The 24500-nt window shown below is 41.2% G+C and overlaps 1 protein-coding gene across 11 annotated transcripts in view; it reads left to right on the top strand.

The window, feature by feature from the left end:
- The window catches only part of dlg1b (discs large MAGUK scaffold protein 1b), a 438658-nt gene that overhangs the window by 385124 nt on the left and 29034 nt on the right, over positions 1-24500 (top strand). For 5 of the 11 annotated variants that reach the window (XM_068042457.1, XM_068042451.1, XM_068042450.1 and 2 more), the window contains 2 exons: positions 13461-13527; positions 18671-18770. In XM_068042457.1, the coding sequence (XP_067898558.1) occupies positions 13461-13527; positions 18671-18770 (167 nt within the window). Of the gene's footprint in view, positions 1-13460; positions 13528-18670; positions 18771-19104; positions 19151-24500 lie in introns of all 11 variants that reach the window. The other 6 variants (XM_068042454.1, XM_068042461.1, XM_068042458.1 and 3 more) reach the window with 2 other exon arrangements.

Genomic DNA, 24500 nt, shown 5'->3' with positions numbered 1-24500 from the left:
TAGAAAAGCTTAACACAATCAGAGTCAACTTGGTTTTGCGAAAGGGAAATCATGTTTGACAAATTTGCTAGAGTTCTTTGAGGATATAACAAGCAGAGTTGATTAAGGGGAACCGGTAGTTGTAGTGTATTTGGATTTCCAGAAGGCATTCGATAAGGTGCCACATAAAAGATTATTGCACAAGATAGGAGCTCATGGTATTGGGGGTAATGTATTAGCATGGATTGAGGATTGGTTAACTCACAGAAGACAGAGTAGGGATTAATGGGTCCTTTTCAGGTTGGAAAGACTTAACTAGTGGAGTGCCACAAGGATCAGTCCTCGAGCCTCAATTATTTACTATCTATATTAATGACTTGGAGGAGGGGGCAGAACGTAATGTATCCAAATTTGCTGATGACACAAAAATAGTTGGGAGGGCACGTGATGAGGACATAAGGAATCTGCAAGGGGATATAGATAGGTTGAGTGAGTGGGCAAAAACTTGGCAGATGGAGTTTAATGTAGGAAAGTGTGAGGTCATGCACTTTGATAGGAAGAATCAAAAGGCAGACTATTTAAATGGAGAGAGGGATCTGGGTGTTGTGCATGAAACATAAAGTTAGCATGCAGGTGCAGCAAGTAATTAAGAAGACAAATGGAATTTTGGTCTTTATTGCTAGGAGGTTGGAGTTTAAAAATGGGGAAGTCTTGTTACAACTGTACAGGGTGTTGGTGAGATTGCACCTGGAATACTGTGTACAGCTTTGGTCCCTGTATTTAAGAAAGGATATACTGTCATTGGAGGCAGTTCAAAAGAGATTCACTAGGCTGATTCCTGGGATGAAGGGGTTGACTTAACAAGAACGGCTAAACAGGTTAGGCCTTTATTCATTAGCGTTCAGAAGAATGAGGGGTGATCTTATTGAAATGTACAAGATTCTGAGGGGGCTTGACAGGGTAGATGTTGAGAAGATGTTTCCACTGGTGGGGGAATCTCAAACTAGGGGACATAGGGCGGTACAGTGGCGCAGTGGTTAGCACCACAGCCTGACAGCTCCAGCGACCCGGGTTCAATTCTGGGTACTGCCTGTGTGGAGTTTGCAAGTTCTCCCTGTGTCTGCGTGGGTTTTCGCCGGGTACTCTGGTTTCCTCCCACCACCAAAAGACTTGCAGGTTGATAGATAAATTGGCCATTATAAATTGCCCCTAGTATAGGTAGGTGGTAGGGGAATATAGGGACAGGTGGGGATGTGGTAGAAATATGGGATTAGTGTAGGATTAGTATAAATGGGTGGTTGTTGGTTGGCACAGACCCGGTGGGCAGAAGGGCCTGTTTCAGTGCTGTATCTCTAAATAAAATAAAATAGTTACAGAATAAGGGGACACTGATTTAAAACTGATATGCGAAGGAATTTCTTCTGAGTGTAGTGAATGTCTGGAATTTTCTCCCCCAGAGAGTTGTGGAGGCTAGATCACTGAAAGTATTTAAAGGGGAGGTAGATAGATTTTTGAAATATCGGGGAGTTGAGGATTATGAGGAGCTGCACAAAAGAGGAGTTGGGGTCTTGGGGCAGATCAGCCAGGATCTTATTGAATGGCCTACTCCTGCTCCTATTTCTTATGTTCTTTTGTATCTATAAAATGACCTCTTTTTGAGTGAACTTTTCTCTCCCTCCAGGTGCATTACTGTTAATGCAACTCATTGTACTTAACTTTTACCACATCTAAAAATAAGATTGCTTACACAATTACTTTGAATATTTTGTTTCCTCTAACATTTCACATCTTAATGCTGTTTCTTAGTCAAGTTGAGTTTCACAATTAAATTGGGATCAGTGCACACTTAATAAAAATCAACTTTACAGAGACTGGATCAGTCAGCCTGTGAAGTTGATGAAAATATGTTAGGATTTTCTCAAAATGACTGTTTTCAAAACAAAATAGATTGAATTCCTTCCATAAAACTAATATAAAAGTCAAAATGAGCACCATGAAAGATAGGCAAAAGGGCGCTCCAAAGGAGGAAAAATCCTGGGCCACAACAAGGGAAGATTTTTTTTTTTAAGTTGGATATAGTAACCCAAAGAATAGTGCAGCACATTTTCAAGCTGCCTGTACCACCTCCTGCAATTTCTAGTCAGTAGTGACCTGGGTAATATTCTGAATTACAAGTCTTTTAATTTTAAACCATCTTACCAAAGCAAATGGCAACTCCATTTACCAGAAAGTTTAAACCTGATCAAATGCAAACCCTGAAGCCCCATTTTTAACTGCCCACAGTGCCATCAATGCCAGGGACTGAGAGTCCACAGCTCCTAATTTAGTGAAAATCACAATAAGTTGCAGTGAAACGGGAGAAAATAAACAAGTTCTGCTTCCCCCATGGGCAAAAAGCAGAGAGCTTTCTCGTCAGTTTCACTGAGATATAAAGCAAAGTTTTTGGAAACTTGCTGAACTCACCACTTTATAGTGAAACTGTTTAGTGCTTTCTATGGACTGCTAATGTCAGAAAAGATGCAGAATGGTTGCCATATTGTATACCACTGTAAATGAAAAGAAAGCAGTGCGAGTGAGATTAGGTATCGGAAGTGCAGATGAGAGAATGCGGAGGAAGTTCACGAGAGAGAGCACGTCTAAGAGATTGCAAGAGGATCTGCCGTTAGTCAATTTCTTCTGCATTCCCCTGGCGATGTCTTGTACCACAGTTCGTGAATCCTTGTTCTAGTACATTTAAAATAGTAAATAAAACTGTCAACACAGTGAAGAAGACTGACTGTTACTGTGAGCAGTGTTCAGTATCTAAAATAGCATAGGTGCTTTTTTTGTCATTAACACTGAAATTATATCTCAAATTAACAAACTATATATTCAGAAAGATGAAAATGTAGTGTTGGACCATCCGATGCATCTGTCAGCCTAATTGTCATAGGTTTAAATGTAGTGATGTCAAATTCAAATGACATTTTTGTGTTACGAACAGTTGAGGGGGGGTCACAAGGTTCCCCTCTTGTCCTTCCTCTTATTTGACTGCAACAGGGTTTTTTTTTAAAACAGTGGATGTGCTTCCCACCTCAGTGAGTGTTATACCTTTTTAGCTTTGTTGTGTTTGTAAAAGAACCAATCCGACAGGTTTTCTTGAGTTAAGCAAGAAAGAGGTGAGTTTATTATACTTTCAAAAAAAAATCTAAACTCTTATCTAAATAAAATAAAATTATGCTACACTTCCACACACACGCGGGAATCTCTCGCACACAAATAGATTACAGAGTGTTGTGGAATGGGTTTGTGTTGGATTCGAGTACAGAACAAATAACAATTATACAGTCTGTGGCATCTGATAGCTTCAGTGGTCTTCTGGTTGAATTCGTGGCCCTGAAGTTCTGCGTTGATCGTTTTTCTTGGAGACAGTTGAGCAGAGGGCTTCCTCCTTAGTGTTGTTATCTTGGATCTGGCAGCTGGGCTTTGCATGCCCCACCATGACTTCTGGCTTCTGCGCAGTGTGTGTCACTGGCTTGTCTAAAGAAAACTTCCTGCTTTCACAGAGATGAACAGATGGTCACATGACTGTATTCTCTAGTACATTCTAATGAGATTCAAGGCTAGGAATTTCCATCTCTCAAGCCTCAGGGTTTCATTTGTCATGAAAACTCTCTATGCCAAATGGGAAATATTGATTTAATCGGTTGGAACCTTACATTACACTTTTACTGGAAAATCTTACAAATAGCACTTTAAGAAAAAAGCAGCCAAAATGGGCACTGCAATTTACATTTGAAACACCAAAAGGTCAAACTGGAGACGACAAGTCTCATTCAACCTAGCCAGAACAATGGGGTGCTCTGTGATTAAATTACCTAGAATGGCCTTATCAACAGGGCCATCAAGGCCTTCTCCCTCCCCTTCTCCCCTTCCCATCCCCCTCCCCCTTCCCTCTTCCCCCCTCCCTCTTCCCCCCTACCTCCCTCTTCCCCCCTACCTCCCTCTTCCCCCCCCATCTCCCTCTTTCCCCCCCATCTCCCTCTTTCCCCCCTATCTCCCTCTTCCCCCCCTATCTCCCTCTTCCCCCCCTATCTCCCTCTTCCCCCCATCTCCCTCTTCCCCCCCTCTCCCTCTTCTTCCCCCCTCTCTCCCTCTTCTTCCCCCCTCTCTCCCTCTTCTTCCCCCCTCTCTCCCTCTTCCCCCCCCCTCTCTCCCTCTTCCCCCCCCTCTCTCCCTCTTCCCCCCCCTCTCTCCCTCTTCCCCCCCCTCTCTCCCTCTTCCCCCCCCCCTCTCTCCCTCTTCCCCCCCCTCTCTCCCTCTTCCCCCCCCTCTCTCCCTCTTCCCCCCCCTCTCTCCCTCTTCCCCCCCCCTCTCCCTCTTCCCCCCCCCTCTCCCTCTTCCCCCCCCCTCTCCCTCTTCCCCCCCCTCTCTCCTTCTTCCCCCCCCTCTCTCCTTCTTCCCCCCCCTCTCTCCCTCTTCCCCCCCCTCTCTCCCTCTTCCCCCCCCTCTCTCCCTCTTCCCCCCCCCTCTCTCCCTCTTCCCCCCCCCTCTCCCTCTTCCCCCCCCTCTCTCCCTCTTCCCCCCCCCTCTCTCCCTCTTCCCCCCCCTCTCTCCCTCTTCCCCCCCCTCTCTCCCTCTTCCCCCCCCTCTCTCCCTCTTCCCCCCCCCTCTCTCCCTCTTCCCCCCCCTCTCTCCCTCTTCCCCCCCCTCTCTCCCTCTTCCCCCCCCTCTCTCCCTCTTCCCCCCCCTCTCTCCCTCTTCCCCCCCCTCTCTCCCTCTTCCCCCCCCTCTCTCCCTCTTCCCCCCCCTCTCTCCCTCTTCCCCCCCCTCTCTCCCTCTTCCCCCCCCTCTCTCCCTCTTCCCCCCCCTCTCTCCCTCTTCCCCCCCTCTCTCCCTCTTCCCCCCCCCTCTCTCCCTCTTCCCCCCCCCTCTCTCCCTCTTCCCCCCCCTCTCTCCCTCTTCCCCCCCCTCTCTCCCTCTTCCCCCCCCTCTCTCCCTCTTCCCCCCCCTCTCTCCCTCTTCCCCCCCCTCTCTCCCTCTTCCCCCCCTCTCTCCCTCTTCCCCTCCTCTCTCCCTCTTCCCCTCCTCTCTCCCTCTTCCCCTCCTCTCTCCCTCTTCCCCTCCTCTCTCCCTCTTCCCCTCCTCTCTCCCTCTTCCCCTCCTCTCTCCCTCTTCCCCTCCTCTCTCCCTCTTCCCCTCCTCTCTCCCTCTTCCCCTCCTCTCTCCCTCTTCCCCTCCTCTCTCCCTCTTCCCCTCCTCTCTCCCTCTTCCCCTCCTCTCTCCCTCTTCCCCTCCTCTCTCCCTCTTCCCCTCCTCTCTCCCTCTTCCCCTCCTCTCTCCCTCTTCCCCTCCTCTCTCCCTCTTCCCCTCCTCTCTCCCTCTTCCCCTCCCCTCTCCCTCTTCCCCTCCCCTCTCCCTCTTCCCCTCCCCTCTCCCTCTTCCCCTCCCCTCTCCCTCTTTCCCCCCCCCCTCCTCTCTCCCTCTTCCCCTCCTCTCTTTCCCCCCCCCCCCCTCTCCCTCTCCCCTCCTCCTCTCTCCCGCCCTGCAGTAGCCATCAAGAGATGACCTGGCTGAAACTGGGAAATTCTCTCAATCCTACAGACCACCACTGCCAGCAACCAGGGGACAAGAATCAAACCCTCTTCTGATTTCAGGAGCCCTGAGAAAAGTAAGCCCACAACCATGCACATGGCTCAGCAAGGACTTCAGGACTACAATTTCTACTGAGGACTATGGGACTAATATACCGTATTCAAATTCCATTTATTCCAGACTTTAATCCAACTACCAAATCTGTTTTCCCTTTGTAATCTATTTGTGTGTGTGTATGTGTGACTCTCATGTGAATGTGTAGTGTATCTTTAGTATTTTTAACCGGGGTAGAGTGTTGTGTATAATAAACTTACATCTTTCTTGTTTAACTCAAGTAAACCAGTCTGGTTCTTTTGTAGTTACATTAGAGGAACAGGAGCAAGCGCTCACTGATGTGGTAACTTCAACCACTGTGTTACAGTCACACCAGAGAAGAGGCGAAAGGGAAGTCTGAGACCCCCTCCTCACCTGGCTGTAATGCAATGTTTTCTCCTGCAGGGTTTTTCCCTTTCAATATTAATGTCTCAGGATAACTTCGAATGTCTTGCTAATGAAAGCAATCTCGGGTAGTTCAACCAATTGGGCAAGCCATTGTTTTGGGTACAGGTTAATCAGACATGTGCCTCCACTTTGATTCCTTGGAATGTGCAAGGTTTTCAAATGCAAATAGTGGTGACCATTTTTAGCTGCAGCAAAGTCTTTGTAAAAGATGTCTAACATTCCAGTTTTCCTTTTTTTTTGAGTTTAATGTAAGTTTCCAACCGATGAATTAAAATTACTCATTCGGCATAGCATGTTTTCTTGACAGCAACAGAATAAAACTAGCCGAAATGAAATTTTTAATTCCGATTTAAATGCATACTACCTTAGGAGCTTGGAGTAGACTTTGCAAATGTTTTATCCTACTATCTTGATGTAAATTTTGGGATTCTTTGTCAGAATGTCAAGTACCTTAGAAGCTGGAAGCTAGCGTATGCTAGCAGACTGCCATGGGATAAACTTTTGATGTGGATGCAGCTGGGACGATGGAAATAAGATGCATTATACTGTTTGCCTCATATCATCCTTTGCCATCTGCCAGTGACCTGTTATTTTTAGTCCAAACTTAATGCGTTGGATAAAATGAATGGAATACATAATGTCTTAGAATAACCTTGAATGAGGTTCTAATTTCCCAAGACCAATTATCAATCAATGTCAAAATCTAATGAAGACAAACATCCGCCTCACGTGGTGTTTCATATTCTATTGTACATCAAACTGCAATTTGTAACCAGTTTTGCAATGACAAACAAGTTTTCAGATTGCAACAGTCATACTTGACATCATTTTTTTTATTTAACACCACAATGTTGATTATCATCAGACAAATGGGAATTAAATCTGAAGTTGTGTATCTCATCTGGGAATTAACAACATTTTCCTTAGTCTCCATATAGCTCAGTGTAGAAATCGATTATGTTTCCCATTCTATCTAAGTGCTGATTAAATAGTTACAAAATATAATCACATTTATTTTAAAAATGGAATGCTCTTCTTGGCGCAGGCTTTGGCTCAGTGGTAGCGCTCTTGCCTCTGAGTCAGATGGTCATGGGTTCATACCTGACTCGCGGACAAGCACGTAACCTTGGCTGACACTCCACTGCAGTTCGAGGAAGTGCTGCCTTTTGGAGGAAGTATAGAAAGATGGGCTGTTATTAGTCGATAACACACCAGGATCAGAACAGATGCATCGGAGGATACTGAGGGAAGTAAGGGTGGAAATTGCAGAGGTACTGACCATAATCTTCCAATCCTCCTTATGGTGTTGCCAGAGGATTGGGGAATTGAAATGTTGCACCCTTGTTCAAAAAAGGCCTCCTTCTGTTCTGTAGTCATTCTGTGAATGAAGGTCCTTCTACCTTCTGAGGTGGACATAAAAGCTCCAATGGCATTTATTGAAGTAGAGCAGGGAGGTTCTTGCTGTACTTTCCAATATCTATCCCTCGCAAACAACACCAGAATTGACTCTTCCAATGTTCTCTGGTCTGGCCCCTCACCCTATTTCACCCTCCATAAGCCTGAGTTCATCCAAAACTCTCCAGCTTGTTACCTAATCAGCACCAAGTCCCACTCCTCCTTCATCCCTATGCACACTGACTGACCCACAGTGACTCAAAGTTAAACTCTCATCCTTCTATTCAAGTCCTTGCTCATCCTCCAGCCCTACAACCATTCAAGGACTCTACATTCCTCCAACTCTGACTCTCTTGAAACCTCCACTGTGCACTGTTGATGATTGTCAAGCCTTCAGCCATCAAGGCCTAATTTCTGGAATTTCCTCCCTAATACTTTGGCTCGGTTTCAATTTTTGTCTGATTACACTCCTGTGGGATGTTGCCTACGTTGAAGGGGCAATAAGTGCAAGTTGTTACATCAGGCTTTTTCAATGAGAAAGCATTTACCAGCGGTACTGGTTGCAAATGTAGGCAGCACTGTGATTGGCAATTAAAATGTTACCTCACATTGGCTTCAAGCCCAGTACTGGAACTGCATTTTTGGTCTTATAGTTAAGTTACCTAAGCATTCAGTTTAAATCAAAACTCCTCCAAGTAAGGGAATCTCTCTCTTTTTTGACATTGCCTTTTGAAGCCATTTGTCCTCAACAGTGGCAGTAACTAGCCACAACAAAGTGAACAAAATTGAGCCAAAGATGATTTGAGGAGGGAATTCCAGAAATTAAGTCTAGATGGCTGAAGGCATGACTGTCATTAGCGGGGCACTAAGTGGAGGTTGCAAAGGAGTTGGAGGAGCGTAGAGTTCTTGTAGGATTGTAAGGCTGGAGGAAGTTAGAGATGTGGGAGGGTCAAGGATTTGAATGAGGATGAGAATTTTAAAAAATCAAGGTGAATGGCGCTCAAGCCAGCAGGGCTTGATGTCTAATGTCGAGAGCAGGGCATTTGCAAGGCTAAAATGCAGATCTGTGGACAAAGCTGGGTACCCGTTGGACTGAATTAAAAATTATGTAAAAACAGATCATAAAAGGAGTTTGTGGCATCAAGAAAGACCCTTAAAGGGGCAACTGCGTAGATGCAAACAATGCCAAAAGGTTATTCCAATACTACAACAGCAAAAGAGCAGTTAGGGATTTTTTTTTATTAGTTTATGGTGTGTGAGCGTCATGGGCAAGGCCAGAATTTATTGCAGATCTCTAATTGCCTTTGAGAACATGATGTTACGCCATAACCTTGAACTGCTGCAGGCCATGTGGCGTACATTCACAGTGCTGTTAGGCAGGGAGTTCAAGGATTTTCACCCAGTGTCAGTGAAGTAATGGCGATTATATTTCCAAGTCGGAATGGTGTGTGACTTGGAGGGGAGCTTGAGGGTGGTGTTCCCATATGCCTGCTGCCCTTGTTCTTCTAGACAGTAGAGCTGTAGGTTTGGAAGGTGCTGTTGAAGACCCATATGGAGTTGAAAATGAGAAACAGCAAGACAGCAAATTCTTGCAGGTATACTTTCACATAATAAAATATCCCAAGACACTTTTAGAGGAGTCAGTGACTATTAACCAGAAGTGACCAAATACGCACTGCACGAGATAGGTTTTGGCGCAACACAAAAAGGTTTAGGACTACTGGCCGTGTTAGCAGAAGTTCTGTCAGAAAGTGGGAATGCAAATAGACCAGAGTCCAATGGCACCACACTAGGAGTGACAGTGGATGCAGAGGAAATAAGAATGATAACCTCGCAAAGAGAACTTTACAGTATTAGCACCTTAATTGGACAGGTACAGAATGCTGCATTTTGGAAGTTCAAGTGTGAGGTACTCGTGAACACCAAAAAATGGTGGAGAGGAAAATGTTGACTGGTCCATCCAACCTGTCTTATACAGCTATGATGCCTCATTAATCACTAGCAAGTCAGATCATTCATCTCAAACTATGTTTTATTTTCTGTTCTGTGAATCCTACTTGAAGTACATTAATCACTGCAGATTTGAAGTAATATTTATTTCCCTCCTTTTAAAATAAGCAAATAATTAAAGGGTCTGTATTTTAATGTATTCTGATTTATTTAATTTTTTCCTGCTCAGACATTTCTGGCTGTGTATTAACTTGAAAGTTTGATTCAGTTTCAGACTCTGGATTGTCTTCATGTTTTTAAATTTAATTATTCAGCATGACTTGCTATTTTCTTAGATCTTATTGACAGAAATGGTTGTAAATACCACAAGAACTTGTTATAAACTTGGATTTATTTAAACTTGTTATCCAGTTATGGTAGCAATTATCTAAATTGCATGTACCTTTGTTCAATCTAAAATTGAGTTGCACTGCTCTGACAGTCTGCTGCAGGGTTTCTGTGTTTTTGTTAATTAGCCAGATAGCTGAAATGTCCTTCAACCCAGTTCAATGTCATTACTTGCCATTTTCACCCACCTTGTGAAAAAGGTATTTCCTTATTTGGCTTTAACCAAGATCAGCTCAAAGCAATATGTATTGAATAGTGGATTAACCTTTGCATATAGAAGTTCATTAAAGGAATATTCCAGGGTAAGGTTCTTCAGTGGTCTTGCATGTTTTTAGCTCCCAATAATCTGCTTTTTGAATATTTTGATATTGCTAGTCAAGTTGGGTGATGACTTTCATTGGCTTTTTTTTTAATTCATTCATGGGATATGAGCATCTCTGGCAAGGCCAGCATTTATTGCCCTTGAAGAGGTGGTGGTGAGCCGCTGCAGTCCACATGGGGTCAGTACGCCCATAGTGCTGTTCGGCAGGATTTTGACCCTGCAGCAGTGAAGGAACAGCAATATGGTTTCAAGTCAGGATGGTTTGCTTTGTTGTGAATAGTAAATAGCATTTAATTTTGAGGAATGCAAAATAACACATATTAGTGTTAAAATGGGTATAATTGTACAGCAAAATAGAAATATTAAAATGTAGCAGTCGTAATATTGAGTAAGATAGTTGGCTAAATATTAAAGTTTTCAACATGTAGCAACAATTGCCAAAGCAAATTATATGTATTCCACTAAATAGAAGTCCAAGCAGGTCTTCAAAACAATGAGTAAGAATAGATTTGAATATTACATCTATATTACTCATTGTCTCGATAAAAATCTGATCATTGGAAAGAGTTTAAATAAGGGCAACAGACATCATGGTGCTGGGCCTTAAATTACGAACATATGAACAATGGCAGATAGGAAAAGACCTTCTGGTCCATCCAAGCTGTGTGAAACAATTGTCATTACTTGTGTATCACAATAAATACACCCACCCTGTCCCAAAAGCCGTATGATCTCCTGGGAGACACAAAAATCAAGACCAATGTTTGGGGAAAGAAATTTGGGAAATTGCCCTGAAACCCATCTAGACAATCAAAACTAGTCCAGGAGGTCACTCTAGCCCAGAATTCCTTGCATTACCTACCTTTTGTAAGGGCTGATCTCCACTCCAGCTCTGGCTTGAAGACATTCAGCGAATTGGCATCCACCATGAGCCAGCAGCCTGATCATGATGTTCACTATTCTCTGGGAAAAGAACCACCACATGACATCTAATCTTGATCTGGCCATGCACAACTTGAATGAATTGTGAACAGTTAAGTAAGCTAGAATGGTTCTTGGGGGTGGGAGGAGATCCAAGCCAAGATTTTCAAGTTGAAGCAGCAAATTGATGGACAGGTAGATGTTGGACCCCTTAGTAAGAAAAGGGAGTGAGGAGACATGATTGTAAATTGAGAAAACCTTGAACTAAATGCCAATTAAGGTTTGACTATTTCACCATTAGAATTCTAATTTAAAGAGTCTTGTCTTTTATGAAAATGGCTAGGATCTGGTACAGTAAATTATTGATTTAGTTGAGGTTTTCAAAACAAACAACAAATAAGATATGGGTTTGGTTCAAAGTATAAAAAATGACATCCCAAGTGTTGTACACAGACTAAAGAGCAGAATTCTCTTTTCTTGACTAATGTTTTTAGATAATAGTATAAAAATAACCTATTTTCTGTCATCACAGTTACAATGTCATGTCTCAGCTACTTAGTATCAAACTACTTAAAGGAAATTGATTTCTTGTGTCTTTTTGAATTAGATGTAAAAAAGAAAATTACCATTGAATGACATCTATTCAACTTCTTGGGTATTCACTTTACTTTCCCCTATTTATGTGTGTGCTTTCCAATGATGCACATACATCCAGATCAGTAGAAAGAACCAGAGACCTCCTTTCAGCCGTCACTAATTGCTGCAGGGAACTATGGAAGTGCAGCCCTAATGTGACTGTCCTTTTTGTTTTGCTAATTAGGGAAAGCCAGCATAGATTTGTAAAAGGCAGAATGTGCTTGACTAATCTAATTGATTTTTTTTGATGAAGTAACAGAGAAGGTTGATGAAGGGAAAACAGTGGGTGTTGTCTATATGAATTTTAAGAAAGCCTTTGATAAAGTACCACATAAAAGGCTAGTTCCTGAAATTGAGGTTCATGAATAGGAGGGTCAGTGTCAGCTTGGATAAAAAAAATCGGTTCAAGGACAGAAAACGGTGAGTTGTGGTAAATAATTGTTTTTCAGACTAGAGGATGGTAGACAGTGGTGTTCTCCAAGGTGCAGTGCTTTTTTAATATACATTAATGACTTGGATATTGGAATACAGAATAAAATTTCAAAATTTGCCGATCATACCAAACCTGGAGATGTGGCAAACGGTGAGGATGATGCCAATCAACTGCAACAGAACATAGATTGGCTAGACAAGTGGTCGATGGAATTTAATACAGAGAAATGTGAGGGGATGCATTTTGGCAAGAAGGAGAGAGAGAGGCAATATAGACTAAATGGCACATTACAAAAGAATGTACAGGGACAGAGGGACCTGGGGGTTCATGTGCATAGATCTTTGAAGGTGGCAGGACATATTCAGAGAATAGTTAGAAAAGCATATGGGATCTAGGGCTTCATAAATAGAGGTATTGAGTACAAAAGCAAGGAGGTTATGCTGAACTGGTATAAAGCTCTGTTTTGGCCACAACGAGAGTATTGTGTCTAGTTCTGGTCACCACACTTTAGGAAGGGTGTGAGGGTCTTTGAGAGGGTGCAGAGGAGATTTACCAAAATGGTTCCAGGGATGAGGGATTTTCAGTGCAAGTTGGAGAAGCTGGGGTTGTTCTCCTTGGAGCAAAGAAGATTGAGGGGAGATTTGATAGAAATGTAAAGATTCTGACAGGTTTGGATAGGATAGACAAAGAAAAGCTGTTCTCTTTAGCTGATGATAAAAAGACTAGGGGACACAGATTTAAGGTTTTGGGTGAGCAATGCAAGGGGGATGCGAGGAAGAACTTGTCTTACTCAGTGAGTGGTAATGACTTGGAATTCTCTGCCTAAGAGGGTGGTGGAAGCAGGGATGATGAATGATTTCAAAAGGAAATTGAATGAGCACTTGAGGGAAATAAATTTACAGGGCTATGGGGATAAAGCCGGGCAATGGGACTGATTGGATCTCTCTACAAAGGGCTGACATGGACTCGATGGCCAAATAGGCTCCTTCTGTGCCATTATGACTTTATGACTCCTGCCGTTCCAAAGTCTGGTTTCAAATTTTTTTTTAAATTGAACAGCACTTGTTTGTTTCACATATTTCAGATTTAATTAAATTAAATGGTAAATGAATCAGGTTTTACTGCTAATTTTCTTTTATACATATTGGTTCTAGGCTGTAGAATCTTGAGACTGTTCAACTGTAAGTAGGTTAATTTTTCATGTGCCTCTCGACAGTATTGATGATGGAAATACTGCTGCCTTCATAAGCTTGTGTGTGTTTGACCATGAAAACACAGGCTTCAATTTATGATTTACAAGTATTTGAACCTGTGCTGTTCAATTCTAAATTTTTGGTTTTGTTATTTTCCTCTTTCAATAAGAGTTGAGAAGAAAGAACGAGCCAGGTTAAAGACTGTGAAATTCAATTCAAAATCAAGAGATAAAGGGGTAAGTGAAGTGGGAGTTTTATTTTACATGTCGTGATTCTCTGCATGTAAAAGTGCTTACACTCATTGAGGATTTGAAAGTCTATCTATTTGATTATAATTTAATTTTCTAAAAGATTTTTTTAAAAAGGTCTCAAGAACGTTGAACTGTTTCACTGTATATAGTATATATTAACTTTCTCTGCTGAACTGGAACGACAGGCTGGGAAAATTGCCTAATAAAGCATCATTATTCCTTCAAATGTGTGTATTTCCACACAATGTGATTAGTCTGTGGTATAAAGTGTGTTTGGAGATTGAGTACCTTAGGGTGTTTTTTATATGTTGCATTATGCTACATAAATGCAAATTGGCATTGCGTTTCAGCAGAAATCTAAGCTTATTCCATGTAATTCTGCAGCACTTGAGTGCTGAGGTGCTTCACTGATCGCTTCTTAAGGCTGAGTTCTCTCATCGTGGAGTAGTTTTAAGTACCTGGTTATTTATTGTCTAAGATAATTAGCATTCGTGTTCTATTAGAATGAGTGACCAGGTCTAGTAATCCAAGTGTCCTCTTGATTGAATATTAAAGGATAATGGCTGAATTGATGTCTGCCTCACCATTTGCAGGTACAAATGACTAATACTAAACTATGCTCCAATCAACTTATTTTATTAGCATTCACAACAAATTGCTGATATGGTGGAACATCTGAAACTAGTCAATAAAAACATGTTTTTTTAAAAGAAATTCAATAGCATTTCTACACTGAACTAAAGGTACAAGGTTTTAAGCAGGTTTCAAAATTAGATCTGATATCCCCTGTTAAGTTCCCAACATTGAATTTAAAAAGAGGCTTACTGAAGATTCTCAGGCCAACATAAATTGTGTTTTTTTAAATGAAAAAGCATTCCCAGTCAGATCTTCCACTGTAGTGTCTCTATTGGTAATTGGTCAAGTCAGGTTGGGGTGGGGAAGGAAAGAGAGGAAGGGTCAGCCAAACAAATAACCACTAAATAATTGCTGTAAGTGGTTCATCTTATTCCAATCTGGGGTCTTCATCTAACTTGAGGGGTTGAAATTGGAGTCAGTTTAAAATTTGCTCTAAACGAGAGATTTGTAATTTATGATCAACCCTAGAAACCCCTCCCAAAATGACAATACCTTTCTGGTGTTCAGCAATGCATTCCCACCCCGCCCATACCTAATGTCACTTCCACCTCTAGCAGTCACACTACAAAAAAAAAATGTTGTCTTCAATTCTTCAACTATATTACCAATTCCATCTCCAAGGACAATGTAAGCATGGGCTGAGTCTTCAGCCACCCCATCATTGCTTCCTTCCCCAACCATGGGTGGTACTTCAAGTCATCTTGACATTGCATTTTGATTCCCTATGGTGGACTATACTTTCAATTATTATGGTGGTTTATTTTTCATTTCCCTTCAGCTGTAGTAATGAAGTATCCTTCTCCATGCTCCATCACAAAATGCATAAAAAACTAAAGACACCACAACAATAAAGACAAAATCTTGATTCCTTTATACATTGCAGGCTGACAAAAGAAAAAGACTTGCATTTATATGGCACCTTTCATGACCACCAGGTGTTCCAAAGTGCTTTACAGCCAATGAAGTACTTCTGAAGTGTAAAAACCATTGTAATGCAGAAAGCGCAGCAGCTAATTTGCGCACAGCAAACTCTCACAAACAGCCATATGATAATGACCAGATAATAAGTTTGTGATGTTGCTTGAGGAATAAATAAATATTGGCCAGGGCACCAGGGACAATTTCCTTGATCCTCTTCGAAATAGTGCTGTGGGATCTTTTACGTCCACCTGAGAGGGCAGATGTGGTCTTGGTTTACCGTCTCAACCAAAAGACAGCACCTCTGACAGTGCAGCACTGCCTCAATTGCACTGGAGTGTCAGCCTAGATTGGTGTAGAGAGAGAGAGATACAGCACTGAAACAGGCCCTTCGGCCCACCGAGTCTGTGCTGACCATCAACCACCTATTTATACTAATCCTACATTAATCCCATATTCCCTACCACATCCTCTCCTACATTAATCCCATATTCCCTACCACACTCCTACCACCTACCTACACTAGGGGCAATTTACAATGGCCAATTTACCTATCAACCTGCAGTCTTTGGCGGTGGGAGGAAACCAGAGCACCCGGATTGGAGTGGATCGCGAATCCACAACCTTTCTGACTCGGAGGCAAGAGTGCTACCAGCTGAGCCACAGTTTACACGCTGGGTTAAATGTTTCTTGATTCAGTGTTTTTAAAAAGTTCTGTGACCAGTGAATTGGAAAAATAAAAATGTTAATGGATAGACTATTCCTCTAATGTGTGTCAGCAAAAGTAACATGTTCATGTACAGTTTATTTCTTTAAAATTGGGCATTAATGAATAATGAAAAATGCATTTTATCTTGGGTTCAGAGCACACTAGATACACTTTAGTGGCAAGTGGACTTTAGAGGTTAAAACTGATAGAAGTGCCCTGAAACACAGATAAATGCACATTCCTAAAAGTTAATTATCATTAGATTATGGGTATGGTATTTTCTGTTTCTAAAAATATATATTTTGACTAACTAGTGGTCATAGCTCTGAATTAGTGTATTTTGGGGAAAAAACCATCACCTTGAATGTATATTTATGATTTATCATATAACATTCTACGCATTTTTGTACTGATTTGTAGGAACAGTTTTCAGTGGAAAAAATTTAGATTACACAATTACCCGTGTCAGGAATACCAACTTCAGACAATTTAACTTTGGCACGTATGTGTGTTTTACGTGTTCATCATCCCTGAAGAGTTCTAAATTGCATTCCTCCCACTCTGTATCCGATATCTCTCTTGGGCGCACCAATTCTTGGTGAGAATTCATGCTGAAAAGCCAGGAACACTTTCTGCCTGAGCTGAATGATAGAATTCTGAGTAGAAGGTTTCTTTTTCACAATATTTTTTAAGCTGACCACCAAAGGTTAAAACGTAACCATCCTAGTATTTGGTTAGGCAACTATAGTCTTTCTTTCAGTGCTACTTGTTAACTTTGGGAAAGGGGGATAGAGAGAAGGGATGGCTGCCTTAATTAAATACTCTTTTTGGGGAAGGAATTACATTTCTGGTCAAATCTTTTCCTTACCCATAATCTAAAAATTACAAAATCAATTCTTTTAAAATTATGCTTTTGATTTATAAATATTGGAGTGCCAGATGTTTTTATAGGTATCTGTGCAGAAATTTGAATTATTGTTCTTCAAAAACATTCAGCCAGGAGTGAATAATGTAGATTATCATCATGCTGCATTGTTCTACCACTTGCTATATAGATTTATAGTAAGTGTTTTATGATCTTTAAGAGGGAATACCAATTTTTGTAGTTCTGCACATGTGTATATGTGGTTGGAACAATTGTGTACTAACGTGCGCAGAAACATGCATGCATTGTGTAGCTAAAGGAATGAGGAAATAAACTACGCTTGCCATTGATGAAGATCTGCATCCCAAAGGGCTGTCTCATTTAGTCACATTCAAACTCTGGCATGGCTTTGTCAGATGCCAAGCTTTAGCACGCTATGCATGCTTTCTACTTTTAAAAAAAAATTGACTTCTACAGCTCAAAATCCAATTTCTCTCTTTTTGGGTGTAGGCCTTAGTGACCTGATGCCATTTTTCGATTTAAACTGATGGGCATTTTCTTTTCCCTTGCTGGCTTGGTTTGAACAATTTGGAGACCAGTTTCAACATTCTATTATTACTAGACATAAAATAGATGGCTTTCAAATTAGTTACCTAAAATCCAATAGAGACTTCTTTAGTATTATTTCACAGATTTAATGTTATCCAAATCTTAAGTGATGGGGGGGTGAGAACTAGTATTTCAAGCAGGGTACAATATACATTGAACAATCAACAACATATAATTGGATCCTACTTGCTTAAGTTTTGTCACATAAATATTAATGCTGTATACATTAATAAAACATATTCTCTATATAAAGCTCTTGTATACATCTTCAGCAACTTCTTGCCCTCTATTTAGAGCTTATCTGTACAGATGGCTGTCTCACTCAATAAGTTGCTATTGCTCACAGTTCCTCTTACTCGCTTTCATGTGCATTCTCACATTTCCTCTTACTTTCTCTTTCTCTCTCCTTTTTTCTGTCCTCTGTCTCTTTTCTTCCACTCCCTTCCACCCAGTTGGCTCATTTACAGTTCTGCCATGCTTACTTCAGAGATTCTTCTTTCCCTCAATCTAGTCAAATATTTTGTAAAGCATGATGAAAAATATTTTGGAATAAGATTTGTTTTTAATAGTGTTTGTGTGAATTACTTGTTAGTCACTGATATCAATATTCTAATTTGGAATGAATAAGCCTTACTTGTAGATTCACCTGAAATTCTTGAGAAATTGGATTTTCATTTTTGGTGCGCTTTGATCTCTAGCTCTCATTCTACTACATTGGCTGTGGATTCAATTAATGAACTTCTTGCTGAAAGTTGGCAACAATCTATATTAAAGTTTATCAATAATCAAGACTTTAAATTGTAGGGCAGCATGCAGATAGCCACATCTCTTCCTGTCTCCTTGTTTCACAATCTTCAAAATCAAGCTGTGTTCATTTGAATCCATCTGAGTTTGTCTTTTTTCTAGAAGATTATTTTCTTTATCTCTTGCCAAAAGTCATTTTTTTAAATCCCTAATGTTGCCAACTGTTTTTATATCCATCTTGACCATTTTCTTCTATTTTATTTTGATTGTCTCAGATACAGAACCTGACTGATCTTACTCTTGTGGAAGTGACTCTAAGGCCGGCACATTTCTGTCTAGTCTTAACAATCTGATTCTGCACTTTAAAAAAAAAAAAATATATATATATATACATAATTTGCTAAATGTCCTGGAAGTTTCTCTGGATTGCTTTCTACAGATTTTCTGTCACAGTTTGAAGGAGATTTGCTGCAAGAGCAGGCTACATATTGTGCATCATTTTCTTGGCAAAGTTAACATTAAAACAAAATTTAAAAAAAAATTGCAAGGGATGGTGGCCCGAGTCAGTTTTCATGCATTTCTAGGGTTGGGCATTAATCACGTGGACATTAGACACCCCTTTTTTTGCCACTCCTTCTCTTCCTCAGCAGTCATTCAATGACAAGCGTAAAAAGAGCATCTTTTCCCGAAAATTTCCCTTCTACAAGAACAAGGAGCAGAGTGAGCAGGAAACCAGTGATCTTGAACGTAAGTAGCTGCAACCAAATACACCTGCAGAGAAGGTCAATCTCTCAAGTAGGGACCTTTACTGTGTTACCATGGCAACATGTTTTTGCTGAATACAACTGGTCTCCTCTTCATTTTTAACGAATTGGTGCATCTGTTCTGAGTTCCCAGTGTTAATATACCAATATACTGGCACTTTATGGCTAACTCCTGGGTTGCGAAACATCCAAACCAGTTATGTTCACACAAAACCGTCTGTCATGGTAGTAGTCTTGTTATGTGCCACTGACGTTTTTTTTTTCTTCTGTGATTGTTTTTTTTTCTTATTGCTTGCTGTCTGGGGACTACTCTACAGGAGATCCCCGGGTTAGGTGACGACGTTATGGGAACAAAAGGCCTGAGTAAGTGCCGGAAAATCCTCTCCATTCACATTTGCCTCCATCTGTTTTCTAAGCTAGTTTTTGTTCCTTTCTGTAATGGTTCGTAGGTTTCTGCTGGCATGGGGGAGGTTCATGGTTATTGGTTTTCCATCTTTATTTTTACTTTTTAATCATTACCATGCAAAGACAAGTTTTACAAGCTCTGGCAATATTTCCTATGTAAACCTTTTGAAATAAATTATAAATTTTGGTAACTAGGAAATGTGACCCTTGTGTAAAATTGTGTGTAAACATTCGATGGAGGCTAAAGTTTCTTACAAGTGTTTGTAACTTGGTCAGTTCTCTGACATGCATTTGTAAGTAAACATGCCAGCCTCTGTTCTGAAATAAAAGAATCAGTTCAGTATTCATTTGGAGCTGAAAGATCAGGTATTAAATGTTAACATAGGAAGTAGCTGGAGACCATTGCAAGTGATTGCATTTCTTTTTTATATAATGACGTCAATGCAATCTGTGTACTGTGAACTGGAGGAAAGATGATATAAATGAATTTCATTTTTAGTTTTTTTTTGAACTAGTAAACCTCACTGGGTTGGGGGTTCCATTTTCTTTTCATCCAAAATAAACATAATTTCAGTTGAGCCAAAAGCGTTGTATGCCAGGAAGTGCATTTTGCTCTCATGAAACAGAATGAACACTCACATCCAAAGGCCTGGAAATCACACTTTTAAAAAGAAAAATCCTGTTTGTTTTTCTGTTAGCTGCATTGTTAACTGGTTGTCATGTTGTGTGTGTAATTCTCCCCCCCCCCCCCCCCTCCGCAATTGTAACTGGGGGGTGCAGGCTGCTGTCAATGTTGTTGACTAGCTGATAGGGGCTTGATGGAGACTGACTTTCTCCTTTCCCAAAAACCACCTGGCCTCAGCTCTGCACCTTTGTGCCTTAAGAGATCAAAGTCTCAGGTGAGAGATTGAATCTGTGTCCTTCCTCTTCACAGTCATTTCTGTGTCAGTGCCACCTTGGTTATCTTATACTTTATTGATCAGTTTCTTAAAAACATAGAAAATAGGAGCAGGAGTAGGCTATTCAGCCCTTCGAGCTTGCTCTGCCATTCATTATGATCATGGCTGATCATCCAACTCAGTAGCCTGTTCCCGCTTTCGCCCCATACCCTTTGATCCCTTTAGACCCAAGAGCTATATCTAACTCCTTCTTGAAAACATACAATGTTTTGGCCTCAACTGCTTTCTGTGGTAGTGAACACCACAGGCTCACCACTCTGGGGGAAGAAATTTCTCCTCATCTCAGTCCTGAAAGGTTTACCCCGTATCCTTAGACTATGACCCCTGGTTCTGGACTCCCCCACCATCGGGAACATCCTTCCTGCATCTACCCTGTCAAGTCCTGTTGAAATTTTATAGGTTTCTATGAGATCTCCCCTCACTCTTCTGAACTCCAGTGAATATAATTCTAACTGACTCAATCTGCCCTCATACGTCAGTCCCACCACCCCAGGAATCAGTCTGGTAAGCCTTCACTGCACTCCCTCTATAGCAAGAACATCCTTCCTCAGATAAGGAGACCAACACTGCACACAATATTCCACGTGTGGCCTCACCAAGGTCCTGTATAATTGCAGATAGACATCCCTGCTCCTATACTCGAATCCTTTCGCTATGAAGGCCAACATACCATTTGCCTTTTTTACCACCTGTTGCACCTGCATGCTTACCTTCAGTGACTGATGTATGAGAACACCCAGGTGTGTCTGCATATTCCCCTCTCTCAGTTTATAGCCGTTCAGTTAATAATCTGTCTTCCTGTTTTTGCTACCAAAGTGGATAACCTCACATTTATGCACATTATACTGCACCTGCCATGCATCAGCCCACTCACTCAACTCGTCCAAATCACCCTGAAGCCTCTCTGCATTCTCCTCACAACTCACCTACCCCCACCCCCCCCTCCCCACTAGTTTTTGGAGATATTACATTTAATTCCCTCATCTAAATCATTAATGTATATTGTGAATAGCTGGGGTCCTAGCACTGATCCCTGCGGTACCCCACTAGTCACTGCCTGCCATTCAGAAAAAGACCCATTTATCCCTACTCTTTGTTTCTTGTCCGCCAACCAATTTTCTATCCATCGCAATACACTACCCCCAATCCCATGCACTTTAATTTTACATGCTAATCTCTTATGTGGGACTTTGTCGAAAGTCTTCTGAAAGTCCAAATAAACCACATCCACTGGCTCCCCCTCATCAACTCTATTAGTTACATCCTTGAAGAATTCTAGCAGATTTGTCAAGCACGATTTCCCTTTCATAAATCCATGCTGACTCTGCCCAATTCTACCACTGTTCTCCAAGTGCTCTGCTATAAAGTCTTTGATAACGGACTTTGAGAATTTTTCCCACTACTGACATCAGGCTGACTGGTCTATAATTCCCTGCTTTCTCTCTACCTCCTTTTTTTAAATAGTGGGGTTACATTAGCTACCCTCCAATCGGTAGGAACTGTTCCAGAGTCTATAGAATCTTGGAAGATGACCACCAATGCATCCACTATTTCTAGGGCCACTTCCTTAAGTGCTCTGGGATGCAGACCATCAGGCCCTGGGGATTTATCGGCCTTCAATCCCATCAATTTCCCCAACATCATTTCTCTACTAATACTGATTTCTTTCAGTTCCTCTCTCACTAAGCCCTGTGTTTCCTAACATTTCTGGTATGATCTTTGTGTCCTCCTTTGTGAAGACAGAACCAAAGTATGCATTTAGTTGGTCAGCCATTTCTTTATTCCCCGTAATAAATTCCCCTGTTTCTGACTGTAAGGGACCTCCATTTGTCTTCACCAATCTTTTTCTCTTCACATACCTATAGAAACTTTTACAGTCAGTTTTTATGTTCCCCGCAAGCTTGCTCTCGTACCCTTCTTAATCAATCCCTTGGTCCTCCTTTGCTGAATTCTAAACTGCTCCCAATCCTCAGGTCTGTTGTTTTTCCTGGCAAATTTATATGCCTCTTCCTTGGATCTAATGCTATCTCGAATTTCCCTTGTAAGCCATGGTTTGGCTACCTTTCCCGTTTTACTTTTGCGCCAGACAGGGATGAACAATTGTTGCAGTTCATCCATCCATTCTTGAAGTGTACTTAAAAACAAAACTAATTCATTCAGTTAGAAATGGGAAAATGTCCAAAAAGCCATAAAAGCAAATTGAAAAGAAGCCAAAATTTAAATTGTGGATAGTTCTGCCCATGGGTATCATTGTATTTCCCAAAGCTGAGAGCTTTAGTAGTAGTCATGACTTGTTTTATTAGGTGCAGGCAAAGTTAGGTTTTTACTACGTTTATGTTTCCATTTAATTTCAATGTTTCTCTTTCTGCCTCAAGTTTTTTTTTTACCCGATTAATTGATTTTAAGATTATAAATATGACTTCAGTTTTTGTTTACTCGATGGACTAGCATTAGTCTTTTATACCTTTTTTGTATTTCTGACTGAATGGGGGTCTTAGTCTGGCTAACATCTCCTTTCACTATGTTTGAGGTAAGACTAGAGAATTGGGTACTCTTTGTATTGTATGTTTTTTTTTCCAAAAAAGAATCTTGGGCTGTTTTGTGTTCAAACATTTCAATTTCAAGCATACTTAACTGCTTTAGTTTCGTGTTGAGCTTTTGGGGAGTGGTGATGCAGTAGGGGAATGTTGTCGCAGACTGTGAACCAAAATATGCCGTATGTTGTTTTTGAAAGTGTTAGAAACTGGCATTGTGCCTTTCTCAGTCAAACAAATGTAATTCTTCAGAGCAAGTTTTTCTGCTAGAAATAGAAGCACTTCTGTACTCTGTGCCAAAGCTCTATCAATCTTGACAACCTAGTGTATTTATTATTAGCGTAATGAGAAATTATCTGATTCTGTTGTCCATTGCTAACTCTGTACCTGCTGTTCTGTGTAAGAATTGTCTAAGTGTGTCAGTCTAAATATTCAGTGCCCCACAATGGACTTTAATATATCTTATTTGGTATCAGAGGTCAACAAAGTTCTTTTTTAAAAAAGAAATCTCCTAAAATACGTACAACAAAAGCTGCCTTTCTGTGTTTAATCTAGTGGATAAGTACACAACCTTTTGTGCTACTGAGCTACACAGATCAGGAAGGTCTGTTTGCTGATGCCAGCGTAGGGGACAGTATTTTCTAGAACTGGCCTTGGTATCTGGGCTAGGAATTGGGAAAATGTCTGCCTGTGATCTTGCATTGACTCTTGCTGGAAAGTATTCAAACATGGATGTTAGTGGAGGATAAGACCTGTTTGGTTGTAAATCCTCCATTCTATTGATATAGCTAGCTTAACATCTTCATGATCATTAATTTACATAATACTGAAGGGCTGCTTGCACAGAAAAGTCATGGCTGGTTTAAATCAGTGTCTGGAGGAGAGAAGGGTAATAAACTATTGGGGAAAAAATATGCTAATGTTGCCAGTGTTCCTCCTTTCCGTGTAGTTGTCTGTCAAAAAAAACCTTGTATTCTTCAAGTTTCCATTTCCTTTTGCACCTCATTGCATTTATTAAATGGAAAATGTTAGTAAGAGAATGAAACCAGCATGAAAAGATAAATAATGGGATTGAGAGAGAACAGTGCAGGAACAGGGAAGGAAGAACACAATATCACTAAGAATTGAGAGGTTGGAAGGAAATCAGTCGTGCAGTTTGGGGAAGGGGACACTAGAATAGCAACTCAATCTATTACATTCCTGCACCCTATTTATCATATAATATCATAAGATCCATGTATTGACGCTAAAATTGCATTGCTGGTCTATATGGCCAGGCTAATGAAGAGTGGTGAATAGATCCACTGTACAGCCTGATTACTTTACAGTCATAACCTGGTGAGGCCTTAACCTATGGTATAAATAACAACTGAAGTATTAAAACATCAAAAACAGTGTTTAAGCAGTTATCTTGGGCCAATCCTGCTGAATAGACTTGGTTTCAGTTCATAACTCCCCTTAATTCCATTTCATCTCTTGTTGCAAAACTTGCCACTCAGAAATTTATACAGAGCACTTGCTGAGCTTGTAAATAGCATGTGGTGTATCACAAAATATATAACTATAAAGCGGCGCTTGAGATGGCTTGGCCATGTGAGCTGCATGGAAGATGACAGGATCCCCAAGGACACATTGTACAGCGAGCTCGTCACTGGTATCAGACCCACCAGCCATCCATGTCTCCGCTTTAAAGACCTCTGCAAACGCGACATGAAGTCCTGTGACATTGACCACAAGTCGTGGGAGTCAGTTGCCAGTGATCGCCAGAGCTGGCGGACAGCCATAAAGGCGGGCCTAAAGAGTGGCGAGTCGAAG

The sequence above is a fragment of the Heterodontus francisci genome, chromosome 11 (genome assembly GCF_036365525.1).
Source record: "Heterodontus francisci isolate sHetFra1 chromosome 11, sHetFra1.hap1, whole genome shotgun sequence".
Taxonomy (NCBI): Eukaryota; Metazoa; Chordata; class Chondrichthyes; order Heterodontiformes; family Heterodontidae; genus Heterodontus; species Heterodontus francisci.
The sequence above is the reverse complement of the archived record's forward strand: the minus strand, read 5'-3'. Positions and strand labels throughout refer to the sequence as shown.